Source organism: Fukomys damarensis, unplaced genomic scaffold, assembly GCF_012274545.1.
Source record: "Fukomys damarensis isolate Sample0158 unplaced genomic scaffold, DMR_v1.0_HiC HiC_scaffold_15, whole genome shotgun sequence".
NCBI classification, from domain to species: Eukaryota; Metazoa; Chordata; class Mammalia; order Rodentia; family Bathyergidae; genus Fukomys; species Fukomys damarensis.
Window position 1 is genome coordinate 33,637,044 of NW_022900927.1, and position 14,163 is coordinate 33,651,206.

The 14,163-nt window shown below is 40.6% G+C and overlaps 1 protein-coding gene across 1 annotated transcript in view; it reads right to left on the reverse strand.

Moving 5' to 3' along the window:
* The window catches only part of Cpm (carboxypeptidase M), a 65,678-nt gene that overhangs the window by 21,312 nt on the left and 30,203 nt on the right, over positions 1-14,163 (reverse strand). The window contains 2 exon segments of the mRNA XM_033763493.1: positions 1,093-1,270; positions 7,713-7,810. Coding sequence (XP_033619384.1) covers positions 1,093-1,270; positions 7,713-7,810 — 276 coding nt within the window.

Below are 14,163 nucleotides of genomic sequence, written 5' to 3' on the forward strand. Positions count from 1 at the left end.
CTATGAAACACGCCCGGCGCCTACACTCTTTGTGGTCTCCTCCCATGTAACCTGCTTTCACCAATGGGACATTAGCTGTTTTGAGGCAAACAGAGGCTTGAAAAGTGTTTGCTTTTTGGGACTTCTGTTCCTGGAACACTCCCTTTTAGAGCTCTGATTCTTCAATAATAGACACATGGAGAGTCCTTATGGAGGAACGAGGAACCCAGGTGACAGCTAGAATCCAGACAGACCCAGGTTGAGGCCGATATGGTACAGAGATTGGCCATTCCTGCTCTGCCTTGCCCAGAATCCTCACTTACAGAACCAAGAACAAATAAAAAGGCTGTTGTGTTATATCACCAAATTTTGGGTGATTCTTTATATAGCTACTGATGACAGAAACATTAGTGAACACATTACTTTATACAAACATTTCGAAAAACTGGACGGACTATGTGTAAATATATGGTAGAGAAACTTAAAACTGAAGGGTGAGATTTTACTTATTTTTGGTCAAGCAAACAAATTTATAAATTGCACAAATATGCATATTAGACACTTGAGAAACTCTAAACCTTCTGCAGCAGCTTGAAACAACATAAACTATTTAAACAAGAATGACTGTAAGACGCAGTCCTTTTACTATTGGCTTAATAAATTAACACATCATCACTGAAGGCCTGGGTACTCACTATGCCAGACGATGAAGAACTAACAATGATGAACACATCAGACAGGATTCCTACCCTCGGGTAGCTTGCAGTTCAGTGGGGAAAGAGACATTAAGAATGGTGCCAGGATGCAGAGTGCTGGGTGATCTAACAGTACACCAGCGGACCTGGGCCACGGGACCTGGTTGGGGAAGGGGTCGCAGCAGGAGAGGGTAACATGGAGGCAAGCTGTCTGCGCAGCAGAGAGGCTGGAGTCAGGGCGTGGGGAGGAATGGCCAGTGGAGGGGAGGACAGGCAGGCAGGGAGCCCTGGTTGCCTGTCCCATCTTCCAGGAAGCGGGCAGGCCTGGCATGAGTCAGTACATTAATGACAGCACACAGGCTCTGAGGCACCTCTTCCTGCCAGGGCCCAGGTGCCCATAAAGTGAGGCCAACCCAACTTTACCTTCCATTACTGTAGTAACAATCAGGCTTCCGGACAGCTTCAAATCCATCGGGGTTCATGGAAGGCATAATGTGTATCCGGGTACTATTGATTAGATTTGTGATTTCAAGATCTTTCCCATGTCTGGTTACGAGATAGTCGATTAGATGGAGTAGCAGTTCCCGCCCAACAGTCTGTGTGTGAAAGAGAAGAGGGGCATTATTAAGTCAGGGGCAATAAGGGAAACAGTTCTCAGACAATGACTCTCTCTGCCTAGGATTCTGCACATGATACTTTAAACCTAACTTCTTAACTTGTGAGGCCACTCTTACTCAAGCACCCTGACAATCTGGCAAGATGCAGTCGATCACAGGATCTGCTGTGCAGTATTTGCTAATAAAAGTTAAAATAGTTGTTTATAAATAACTTGCTTCTTTTTCCCCTTGGTGCTGAGGACAGAACTCAGAATAATTCACCCTTTTAAAACTGAATTAGATGACCAGGGGTTTAGCGGAGTGTTTCCACCACCTGCCTCGCAAGCACAAGGTCCTGAGTTGGATCCCCGCTACCAAAAAATGAATTAGAGCAAAGGTTCTTCTTAGGACATTTTCCATGTGCTTGCCTTCCAAAATATTTTGTGGAGAAAAGGAAGAGTTAAGGAGAAGGCAGGGCATTGTGCAGCTCCGCGAGAGTGGGAGGCACACATGAAAACCATCGCCTCATTAAAAATTAGATTTTAATAAGCATAATTTAAATAGGTTTCTGATCTCCATATTCTCCTTTACAAGTTCTCCTCTTGTGCATTTGGGCAATTTTTGCTTTATCTATGTATTTCTTATTTCTGCATTCTTGAGTTTCTGAAATAAGAGGAATTTAGATATCATCTTAACAATTTTTCGCCATATGTACATATTACCCATATACTATTATTTACTTTATGTGTTCTTTAGATGTGCTCCTTTTTTGCTTATATTGAAAATAAAAATTTGGCTGGGGATTTAGCTCAGTGGTTCCACCGCCTGCTTTGCAAGAGCAAGGTCCCAAGTTCGATCCCTGGTACCAAAAATAGAAAAATAAAATAAAATAAAATTTTGTATCATTACCACTTTGCTAGATATATTTTTCTAATATACCTAAGTAAAAACATGACTATTAAAATTTCAACTGTCATCTTCACTTAAAATTATCTTTGCTACCACCAAGGACTTGAAAAGTGAAGTACTGTGAGAGATATTTCTCTATACTACTCAGAGGAGATTTATTCTCTCCTCCTTTCTTTGCTTCTCTTTCTTCCTCCTTCCCTTTCTTTTCTTTCTTCCTTTTTCCTTCCCCCTTTCTCTTCTCATCCCTCCCTACCCTAATGCTCCCTTTCTGTCCCTTCCCTTTCTTCTCGTGGTACTGGGGATCGAACACAGGGCCCTTCTCGGTGAGTGCCCCCCTTACCCTTTTTATTTATAGTTAGGGTCTTGCTAAGTCTCTAAGTTGCTCAGGCTGGGCTTAAACTCGCAATCCTCCTGCCTCTGCCTCCTAGCGAGGTGAGATTTTAGGCATGTGATACCATGCCCAGCCGTAGGGGACTTCTGGCAGATGTGTCAAAGCCCAGGCACCTGAGGACATCAGAGGGCACCTGAGGACACGAGTCTATTGTTTACCACAGGTGCACGATGAAGTTTGTTATAATAATAATAAATCATAAGCAGCCATGCACATAACACAAGACTATGCAAGGTTGCGTGGCTGTTTTGTCTGTGTCTCACAAAAGCTGATAGAGACACACAGCTCTTGAGCTCTGCAGCTGCGGCTCCAACTCTCATGCTCTGATGCTTCCCTGATGGTGGAAATTAAAGTTGGTTCCTGCTTTTTTGTAATCTCTGCTCCATGTGTATTCTTTCTTTGGGAACCTCGCCTGATCAGACCTCCCTTCAGCCCACCGGCCCCGACACTAGCTCACTTTTCTTACCTAAAAAAAAGTTATTTAGATTTCAGCCTTAAAACTGGAAGAGTTGATTAGACTACCAATAATGCTAGGCTCAAAGAATGTGCTTCTGAAGACCAGATGTTGAAGAGCTAATAAATGGGAAATCAGGGGCAGTGGGTGGTTAAACAAGGACACTGCTGCAGAGAAATGATTGTTGACATCTCACAGGAAAAGATTTAATGGAGCCTCAAAAGAGTTTTCAGCTGCTACTCCAGTAAAGTAGTGGCATCCTGCAACAAAGGACAAGTAATCCTTGCATGATAACTCCTCACTGTATCCCGCTCACTGGCATATAAACAGACCACATTTTATATATATGTCATGCTGATGAACACAGAGTAATTGAGATGAGGCCGAAGAAAATTCAGGCTATGCAAAGTACACATTCATGGGCAGTCATAAAATTCAGAGCAAAAATCAGTCAGTCAATCCTGACTTCCTACTCATTTTTATCTTCCTCCTCTACTATCGTGACTTGTTTTACAGTCAAAATTTTCACTGGAAAAAGATCTTACAAGCTGATAAACAAAAATAGCCATAGATGTCCTACATGGGTAGCATTGCTAAGGTAGAATAAGTTTTGAGAGCCCAAGCAATCACTGGCTTTCCAAAATGCAGTGTGGGAAGTCTGGGGGCTCCAAGTATGAAAGGGCAATTTGTGCAAGGAACTTTCTCAGAAGGAAACAGGCTAAGAGAAGGGAGGAAGAAGTGACCCTTGTAGTTCCTAAACTTTCTAAATGGTAGTTAAGAGACCACAGGACACACGAGTAAAAGCTCCAGGACTGAGCCGAGCCCCATGTCAAATACACAGTGGGAGGACAACAGAATTCCTATGCTGTGAATCTCTCCTTTAACTATCTGACCCGTAACACATTCTCAAGTAGCAAGTATTCAGATCAGGAGCTGCAATAAAATTTACCCAACCAAAAGCAGATGAGTAAAGAGTTCGGGTTGAATCAAAATCCAGTTGAGATAAAGCACTAGATGAAGCAACTGTGGAAAGGGCACAGCACCGAATGTAAAGGTTTATAATCAGCAGAGGGAATGGGGATGAAGAAGAGAGAGAAGAGGGAGGAATTTTCAAAGTGCTAATTTCTTCACTTTTCATAGCGAGGGGCCATAAGATATCAAACTTTAGATATATATTCATTTACTATGGTTTCAAAGTTTTTCATAATCTTTTTCTCACTTTAGAAAGAACTTTTAGCAATTTGTTTTGAGAAAATATTTATCAAGTTCACCAGCTTTTTTTGGTTTCTGTTCAGTTTTATTCTTCAGTTAATAAATTTAAATGATTGAATTTCATACATGTTAAAGATAACATACATAATGTGACACATGTTCTATTTTATATTCTTTTAATTTCTGCCGTTCTTTACCACAGAAATGTGTCTACAATGATATTCAATAAATATTAATAATAGCTACTCTGGATGACAGTATTCTGAATAACTTTTATTTCCTTTTATTTTTCTAGTATCATGTTTAAAATTAAAGAAAACCTTTGGCACTATTACAAAAACAATAAAATCACAATTTTAGGGAAGTGTGTGACCAAAGTATTTTCTGTGTGTCTCAATATTCTACAACAAATCACAAGCTAACAGCAGAGGGCAAATAAAAACCTTTGAAAGATAATAAAGAACCAAGTAACAGTCAGATGACTTAAAAAATGTCACAGTAAACAGATAATATTTCAGAGGGAGTTAAAAATCTTTTTTTTTCCCTGTTGGGCTGTATTTGCTTCCTCTGTAACAGTAGATGCGTGCCAAATATTATTCAAATTAATTAATTCCAACCTTAATATAAATGTTCCAAACACTCATTCATGTTTTATGTATCAACTTCCCTCCCTTCCTAATTTTAAGACTTTAGAATTAAGTCTTTGAATATGAAACCTTGGAGAGTTCAAATTTGAAGAAAGAATGTGGTCAAAACAGTCCCCACCGGCCTAATCAGCCTTGTATTCAGCCTGCTCACTTCCTTTGTGTGAGGTGCAGACCGCATGAAAGGACTGCCAACAACAAGCAACTGGAAGGCTTGATGTGCACACAGCAGCTTTTGGAGCCTTTCACTGGTGAATTGAGCGGCAGTTAACATGGCAATAACCCAGAAAGCAGAAAACACAATATCAGGTCTACTTCCATTCAGCCAACTTGGAATTTGCCAGATAGATAAAAAAGGAGAATAGCTCTTCAAAGAGCATTTACAAACAGTGGGAAATTTTTGAAGAGCAATGCACAACACAGGTGGCAGGGAGAAAAGGGGGAAGGGAGGAGGCACAAAAGCTTTAGCTACCCTAATGATAGAATCTGCTCCCACAATGCCACACCGTAATGCACCTTCTTGGGGAAAACAAGCCTGTCAGTGCTGGGGCACCACAATGTTGAGTTACAGGCTTAATTCGTTTGTCTGACTGTCAACTAATCCTGTTCAGATGTAAGCGTAAGGGTGTGGCTCAGTGGTAGGACACTGGCCTGGTGTGCACGAGGTCCTAGATCTGATCGTCAGCACCATAAAAAGGGGAAGGGGAAGCCTAAAGATTACATCATCTAACATGTCTCCTCTGTTCTTCCTTGCCTGGGGTCAGTGCCCTTATCACACTGCACACCTGCACTGTCCCATTTGAGCCAGGGAAGGCTGCTCACATACATGATGATTACCTGACTCACCATCCCCTTCCCCCTTCCACCAGCTACGCCTTGAAGGTAGAGATCCTAACCATGTTCCTTGGGATCCTTCAGCAAGATATAAAGAACCTGGGAAATACTATTTGGGAGGACAAGCTTTACTTTTTAATTTTGCTTTAACGAATTTGGAACCTCTACCAATTTTGAATACATATCCCAGATTATCTAGGATAGGCGTAATTTCAGATATTGTGTCCTATTGGCTGCATAAGCCATTAAAATATCCTTTAAACACAAAAATTTAAACATAAAATCGCATCTCAAAAACTGTCTCACATGCCTAGAAGATGTGTAAAAATCATTTGTCCTTTATTATTGTTTATTTCTAGTTGAAAACATGGTCACAAGTGTCCAGGGACTATTTTTCCTTTCAACGTGTATATCTGGACAATAAGCTGTAAACAAATGCCACCAGATGGGAAATTCTAAATGGGATGTGGATTTTTCAAAACTCTGTACCCAAATAAATACTCATGGTGAAAGTAATTCACTTGATAATTAAGAAACAGAAGCTGATTTGTTAAAAAAAAAAAAATTCTGTAGGCAAAACCAAATAAATATCATAATTGCAATTCAGGTAAACTTCATAAACACATATCGAGTAGCTGCTGCCACAGTAATCAGGACCTGGGCTCTGAGGCTGGGAACCTGAGGCTCTGACCTGTGCTGTGCTTGTTGCTGGGTTAGCTTAACACTCCAGGTACCCATTTCTTAAAGCACAGAGTCATGTCTCCCTTCAGTATTTCAGCTAGAGAGGAATTACACAGCACTTACCAATCTGGGGATTGCTTAAGTGAGATACTTTTCTTGTGTGCAACATTTGGAAACCATGGGATAGAAGACAGATAATAAGCAGAGCAGAGAGAATTTGAGGAAAGGTGGAGATTTGAAGGCCACTATTTTCAGGAAGCTCGATTATTTATTTATTTATTTACTTGGTGCTGGAGATAGAACTCGGGACCTTGTGCTTGTGAAGCAGGCAGCGAAACCACTGAGCTAAATCCCCAGCCCTAGGAAGCACGATTTTAGATTATTGATTATAGTTTTTCTATGAAGCAAGCCAGTAGCAGAATGAAGTTGTGGGGAAGGGGAGAGGAACAAAAATCCTACCCCTAAACAATCCAAATATCTGTGGATGAAGGGAAAGGCAGAGCCCCATTATGTGTGTGCTGGCATCGACCCTTCTAGAAGTGACTAGATTTTAGGTGTCAATTAGGAGCCTGCATTAATTAAACCCAGAACTGGGGTTTCTACAATTCAGCATTCTAATGTTTCTAAACTATGGTCTGGATAAACTAGAAAAATACCTGATAGTCTTGTTAAAATGGAAAGGTGAAACCTCTTTCAATGTTTCTCTTATGTTGTTCTACAATAGTGTGGTCAATTCTGTCCTCCGCTATTCAATGTGTATTTACTGCCTGTTGGGATTCTCCATACGAGACCTAGAAACTCCTAGAAGATCTATGGACCTTGAGGTCAGAAGTCAAGTTTGTACCAGTTTGGCAAGAATACATTCCAAGAAGGTTAAGAACCACTGCCCTAAAATGTTAGCTATGTTGCTTTTTAGTAAGATCGAAAGCATTGAAAAGCTTTGAGTTTAAACACAATGGAGCTCCTGGGCTAGATCTCCTTAAGGCCTAGAAGGAGGTGGGAGAATCAACCCAGGAAGTGTTGGAAGGGATCTGCTGGCAGGATTTCTGAGCTGGGGTGGGGGTCATTATTCTCCCATTTTCAAGCACAAAAACAGCTCAGGCTACTCTTCCAGGCCCCTGAGCACACAACCAAATGTCTTCCACCCTGACCCCTAACGCTGGCAGAAGGCCTCAGTGGGAAGTCCTGTCTGGGCTTTGCTTCTTTGCTACCATGCTTGAGACTTCTCCATGCTTCCTTTTAGCATTTACACAGAGCCCAAGAGACCTGAGGGGAAGCTTCCTGGTGACAATTCAGACATTCATACCATGTACATACCTCATCTCCATGCATATTTGCCACGTATTTGAATTCTGGAATCCCAACTCTGTGCTCCTTGGGAAACCGACCCACAACAAGGACCCACAGGTTTCTACCTTTACAGGGAAGAAAAAGGGAAAAAATAAGGCTCAGAAAATGACAAATGAACTCTGCAGGAGTGAGAGTAGGGGACCAACGATGTTGCTTCTCCCACCTGATTACTTTAACATTTCGTGGTGACTTAAGCTCATATGACTAACTTTCCCATGTTTAAAATGCTCTTTGTTTACTGCCAGAATTTAAGAAAATCCTATTTAACACAAATACTTAGAATGTGACTTTTAAAACTTGAACATGTATACTAGGTTATATAGATCTTATTTTTCCAAAATATTTACATATTTTGCTATGAGATCCTAGATCCTCACAGAAACAATCTTGTAAGGTATACAGTTATACAAAGTTACTGTAGTTGATGGTTGACTGGGAGCCATAGCTTACAGTAGAAAAAGAAAGTGGAAAAAAAAAAGCAATAACAATAAAACATTTAATTGAGGAAAGAGATTTTTTTTTTTAAAGTAAGAAATTCTGAACCTTGTGTCCAAATGCTGATGGGATACATGGCCCCTCAACTAACCCTGTCTCCTTCTGGCCTAGGCCAGAGTAGGTGCACAAAAGACAAAGCATTTACTTTTAACAAGCTGATCCTCTATCTACTAAAATCACTGTCTTTGACGTGTGTGAATTCTGTTAGTTAGAAACTACAACCCATTCTAACAATGCCAAGGCAAACATCTAAATCCCAATGCCTTAGGTTGTGATTTGGGCAGGGAAGGGTAGACAAGATGACTAACAATTTGCTCTGTGCAGACATTACTCTGGTTCGCATAATCCCGAGCGGACCCGTGTCGTGACCACTGAGATGGATTACTAATCAGACTTTACAGATGAGAAAACCCATCTTCAAAAATATTAAGTAAACAGCTCATATTCACTCAGCCAATAATACAAGGCTATGATTTGAGCCTCAGAGCCAAGAATTGAACGCTGGTCTATATGACTTCAATTCTAGTACTCCTACTAACAAAAGCTATCTTTCTCTCAAGTGGCTTGGTTCTCAAACCAGTAAAAATGAAAAAATTGCTTTGGATTCTAAAATTGACTTTTTAATAGAGTTTAAGACTAGATAGCAAATGTATATAGAAAGTTCAAGTATCTGTGATGAGTAAGCATTATGTGGAATCAAGAGCCCAGAAAAGGAATTTAACAGCAACCAGTAGGCTGATGTTGAGCCGGATTTTGCAGAATATCAGACCTGGCTTCTTTTTGCTTCTTAAATTTTATTTTGAAAGGAGAAGTTGCCAAGCTGCTTCAAACTAATGATCCTTAGGCCTCAGCCTCAGATCTAGTTTTTTAAATCAGAGGCTCCACAGGCTGGGAAGCCCTCAATTTCACCATCTTCTCATAATGAGAAAAATGTTTTAGGGAAATTAGTCAAGACTGGGTGATGCTTTAAATTTAGAAACTACAGGAATTATTGAAAATACAGTGTACCTGACTGATGTTCCTTGTTCAGTGGTCATTCATTTGTTCATTCATTTATGAAACTTACTATATCCAGTCATTCAACCTGGATCAAATGCCCTATGCCCAGTGAATGTTTTGGGCAGTGCTGGGGATTGAACTCAGCACGCTGTAGCAGTGAGCTTTATCCCAAGCCCTTAAATCTGTTTCAGTGAAGAATAGCAACGTACAATCACACCACAGTGTGACACTATGGTGTGATACAGCACAACAACGTGGATCAGCTACAGTTGTAGGTGCAGAATGAAAGGATAAAATGGTTGACTGTTTCCAAGAGGGGCTTATAAAATGCTTTACAGATGTGTGATTTTATAGGTGATGCTTCTGAACAGGGCTCTAAGGAGTGATTCTGCGTTTGCCATGTGGACACTATTTGATCATTCCTTACCAGAAGCATTTGATTCTCTAGGGTCTCCTGCTTCCCTAACAGTCCCCATTCTCTGGTCATCTTGAACTTCAGTCTAAGAAAATTAACATCTTCTTGTGAAACAAGGCAGCAATTTTGAGTGAGCTGTTAAACTTAGCTAGTTAAGTCAAATTCTGGGGAATTCTTTTCTGTAACTATTAATGCTTTTGAAATTAGAATAATAATAGATTTGTAGAGTATGGTCTTCCCTCACAGGCAAGAAAAGAAACCCAATATTATCTCAAAATAATATTTATTAGTTGTTATTTGTAACTACTGAGTCTGCAAAAGCTGGCCTACTACATAAAAGATAGCAGAAGACAACACAAACTTTACTTGACATGGATATACAATATTATTTAGTTTATGGAAGGACATCAAACCAATCAAATCTAAGTGAAGAAGTACTTTAGGGTGTCACTCAATCCCAATTCAACATTAGTGAACTCCTAAGTGAATTGCAAGATGAAAAACTCACCCTGAATGAATTCCGGGGCACAAAGTCTGAGAATGAAAACCAACCAGTAGCCTGAAAATCCTCTAGGAATGACCAACCTCTTTAACTAACACTGGCCATCTCTTGCCTAGACCAGAGTAGGTATACAAAAGACAAAGCACTCCCTTTTAACAACTTGATTGCCAAAGTAAGGGTAATTTAAGCAAGATTTTCTGTTATTTCCAGAGTTGTAAAGACTACCTTTCTTCCCCAGAATTCGAGCCAATAACAGATGTGCTAGAGTTCTGAAGTGCTCTGCCTCTTTTCACTACAAAGTAAACAAAATTTGGATTCCAGATACTCCACTATCTATAGTTAGTAACTCACTCAGGACTCGACACAATCTCAGGGCTGTGACATGGACACCCACCTCTAGTTTGCTTGGAGGATCAGAAAAACTTCTACAGTTTAGGACAAGAAAAGGAAGTACTCAAAAAGAAGTTCAGGAGGTAATGGAGAAGCCTGGAAAAGAAAGCAGGAATAGAGGGGTGAAGGGAGGCCAAGGACAAGGGGAAAAAATGAGAACCAAGACCTGTCATGTGAAGGTACAGGATCCCAGTAATGAATGTAACTGTATTGTAGACCTAGATTGCACCAATAAACTCAATAAAAAAGGCGGGGGGAAGCAGGACCAAATGGGAGGTGGGCCATTCTTGCCTTAGAGTCACCTGGGATCCTCCTGAGATGGTTCCTGAGACCCAGCCTTTATCTTCTAAATCAAACTCCATGGGTAAAGCCTGAAGCATTTAGGAAGCTCCTCTGGTGCCTCTGAGGCTCCTTGAAATTTGAGAAGCACTGAGACTGAGTCAGTGAAAGTCAAGACAGGTGTGGGAGGCAGTTAGTCTTTAGGTGAAACCATTTCACTTTTATATAATCAAGAACACATTTCTGTGTTAAGAGATTCTTCACTATACCTTTTTTTTTTTTTTTTTTTTTTTTTTTTTTTGGTAATGGAGATCAAACTTGGGTCCTTGTGCTTGCAAGGCAGACAGTGGAACAACTGAGCTAAATCCCTGGCCACTATACCTTTTTAAATGGTGCTAAGAGTTTTATTATATGAGTGCACTCACATTATTCAATTAGCTTTCTACTGTTAGGTGTCCAACAATAAGAACTTGATGCAAATTATGGCACGTTTACTAAAATTATGTAAAGAATTTAGGTTAAAATAGTTCATAATGTAAAAAAAAATCAAAATGCAAAATTGTATAACATCACACCGTGTACAAAAGATTCTTCATTAAAATATACAGCACTGCAGCATATAAAGCCTTAAATAATGGATGAGTCCCTGTAAGAGCTGAAAACAGCACATTGCCAGTGCTAAGGGGCTAAGTGATAGGGTGATAAAACTAAATATTTTCCCACTTTTCTACCTTTCCAGCTTTTTTTTTCCATTAAAAATGAACTAAAATACAAAACCCTGTCATTCATTAAGTCCAGATGCTCTACGCCAAGCACACAGCAGTTTATGCTATTTGATCTTCACCTCTGTGCACTGGGTGATATGTACAATTTACAGCAGAGGAAATTATGTGGCAGAACCATGTTCAAACCTAGACCTGTCTGATTCCAAGACCTGTGCTCTTCCAGTGACACCAGGCTGCCTCAGTGTCTCTAGAAATACTGGATAGGCCAGAGTCAGCCCTGGTCTGGGGAAGAAGTTCCCAGGCCATTTTGTGCCTCATGTTGTTAATGTTTGTACCTGAGCAGGATCCTGCCTGCTATGTGGCTATGACTGAATGATCCAGGGAAAGGCAGCCAGGTCAAAAGCTACCATGCTAGGTGTCAGTGTGATTACACTATCAGACAGCACTGTATTGAGAGTTTCAGTGGGACATGCCAAGAGAGAAGCAGAGACCCTGGGTGGCCCAGTCCCTGGAGCAGAGCTAGTAGTTATTTCTCATGAGGCTTCTTGTATGTGTGGTCTGACACAAGGAACTTTGGTTCTGAGGGCTGGCTCAGGTCTGATTTCTTAGACTTGCATATTTCTCTATGGATCCTTACCAGTACCCTTCGACCTAAGTCACAGGTAGAAGGAGCTCACCCAATGCACTGTTTCATTTTTCTCAAAGAGCATTTGGAATAACAGCCCTACCATCAAGGCTGTTTTAGGCTGCCCTGAAAATAGTTTATTAGCAGTGTGAGCTCCTTTTATGAGTATGATCAACATGTATGGTAAATATTCCAGTAAAAGACACATTGCCATTCCTCTTACTGAAAAATCCTCTCCTTTACTTCAAACACTTATCCCATCACTCTTAACGCCTTCATTTCTTTACAAGGTGTGATAAAAAATGGTGAATGCTGTTCCTGAGTGCCATCCAACAGAAAGGCAGGCTCGTTAAAATGTTACTAAGTGTCCTCATCTACCTTCTTCACCAGATCTGGGCCATGCAATTTATGGTTCTTCATAAGTCAAAAGGACCACGAAAGGTAAACATCTTGAACCAAATTAGTCATGACATCCAACTAAAGACACTCATGAAAGAGGACCCCCAGAACTACTTCAGACAGTGGTAAGAACAATGGGATCGGTGTGTTTGAAGTGAGGGGGAGTATTTTGGGGGAGTATTTTGAGGGAGTTCAACGACGTGTTTTTTACAGTAATAAACTTTAAAAAGGTAGACACTGACTGTATTTTTCCATCCCACCTCGTACCATCCTCCAAAATGATCCACATAACTAACACCAAATCTTCAGTTTCATGACATGCACAAAAACTTATCTCATAGAGTGTACAAATAAATAAAGGACAGGTCCAGAAGAGTTGGGAATCACACATTATTTGCTCAGTTTAGTCACTCAGTCTCCAAAGTTCACATGTTCTCTGGATGTGAAGTATAGGAAAAGAAGTTCCTGGTGAATAGGTCATTAGAAAAACAAAACCAAACCAACACAAGAGAACAGGTGGATAACAACAAAATGGGCCAAAAAGCACAAAGCTCACAAATTGGCTATGCTTGCATAGTATCATTTAGCCGAAAGTATTTCGCATATATTGATTCATTTAACAACTACAGGCATCAGGTATCAGTACTATCTTTTTACACAGGGGAAAATAGTCTTCCCTCACCTCATAAGACAGTGGTTCTTTTTAAAGTGTAGCTCCAGGACCAACAGCATGAGCGTTACTTAGGGACTTGTTGGAAATGCATGCTCTCAGGTTCCCCCTAGATAGACTGACCAGAAACTTTGGGAATGGGACCAGTAGGCTGTGTTTTCAATAAGCTCTCCAGGTGCTTCTTGTGCCCAAGAAAGTTTACGAGCCATCACCACAAGAGCTGGGTAGGCTAGCCACTGTCTCTGCTCTGTTCTTAATCACTATGCTACATGGCTAATCATCTAAGAGATGGAAACTATTAAAAAATCAGCAAAGAAAAAAGTCAAAGAAATGTGAACTCATGAATCAAGCTTGCTGGGTATCCAACTTCTGTCATGGAAATCTTTTTCCATGTTCCAGTTTTTCCACCTGAGAACTGGAAATGGAAGAAAGCAGCTGAGGGGGCACAGGAGGACATTTAAGAAATTATGGACATCGTTGGCTCTTTTAGTCCCTCTGCTTAAGGACCACAGGGAAGCCTCCTTTTGTCTGCACCAAAGCTGTGAAACCTGGGGTGGCTGTACTTCTGAGATCTGGCTGCTCCATCTTTGTGTTGTTCTCACCCTAAGAAGGAGTCCCTGGATTTTGTGCCTTTTTGAAACTCTTTGAATTCTATGAAACTAATTCTAAAGCAATTTTCCAGATTTCACTTTTCCCAGAGATCTCACTTCAGAATATTTCTATAGGGGAGGGGGTGAAGGGAGGGCAGAGACAAGGGGAAAAATTGAGAACCAAGACCTGTCATGTAAAGGTACAAGATCCCAATAATGAATGTAACTGTACCGTATACCTAAAATGTACCAGCAAACTCAAGAAAAAAAAAGAATATTTCTGTAGGGCTGGGATTTAGCTCAGTGGTTCTGCTGCATGCCTGGCAAGC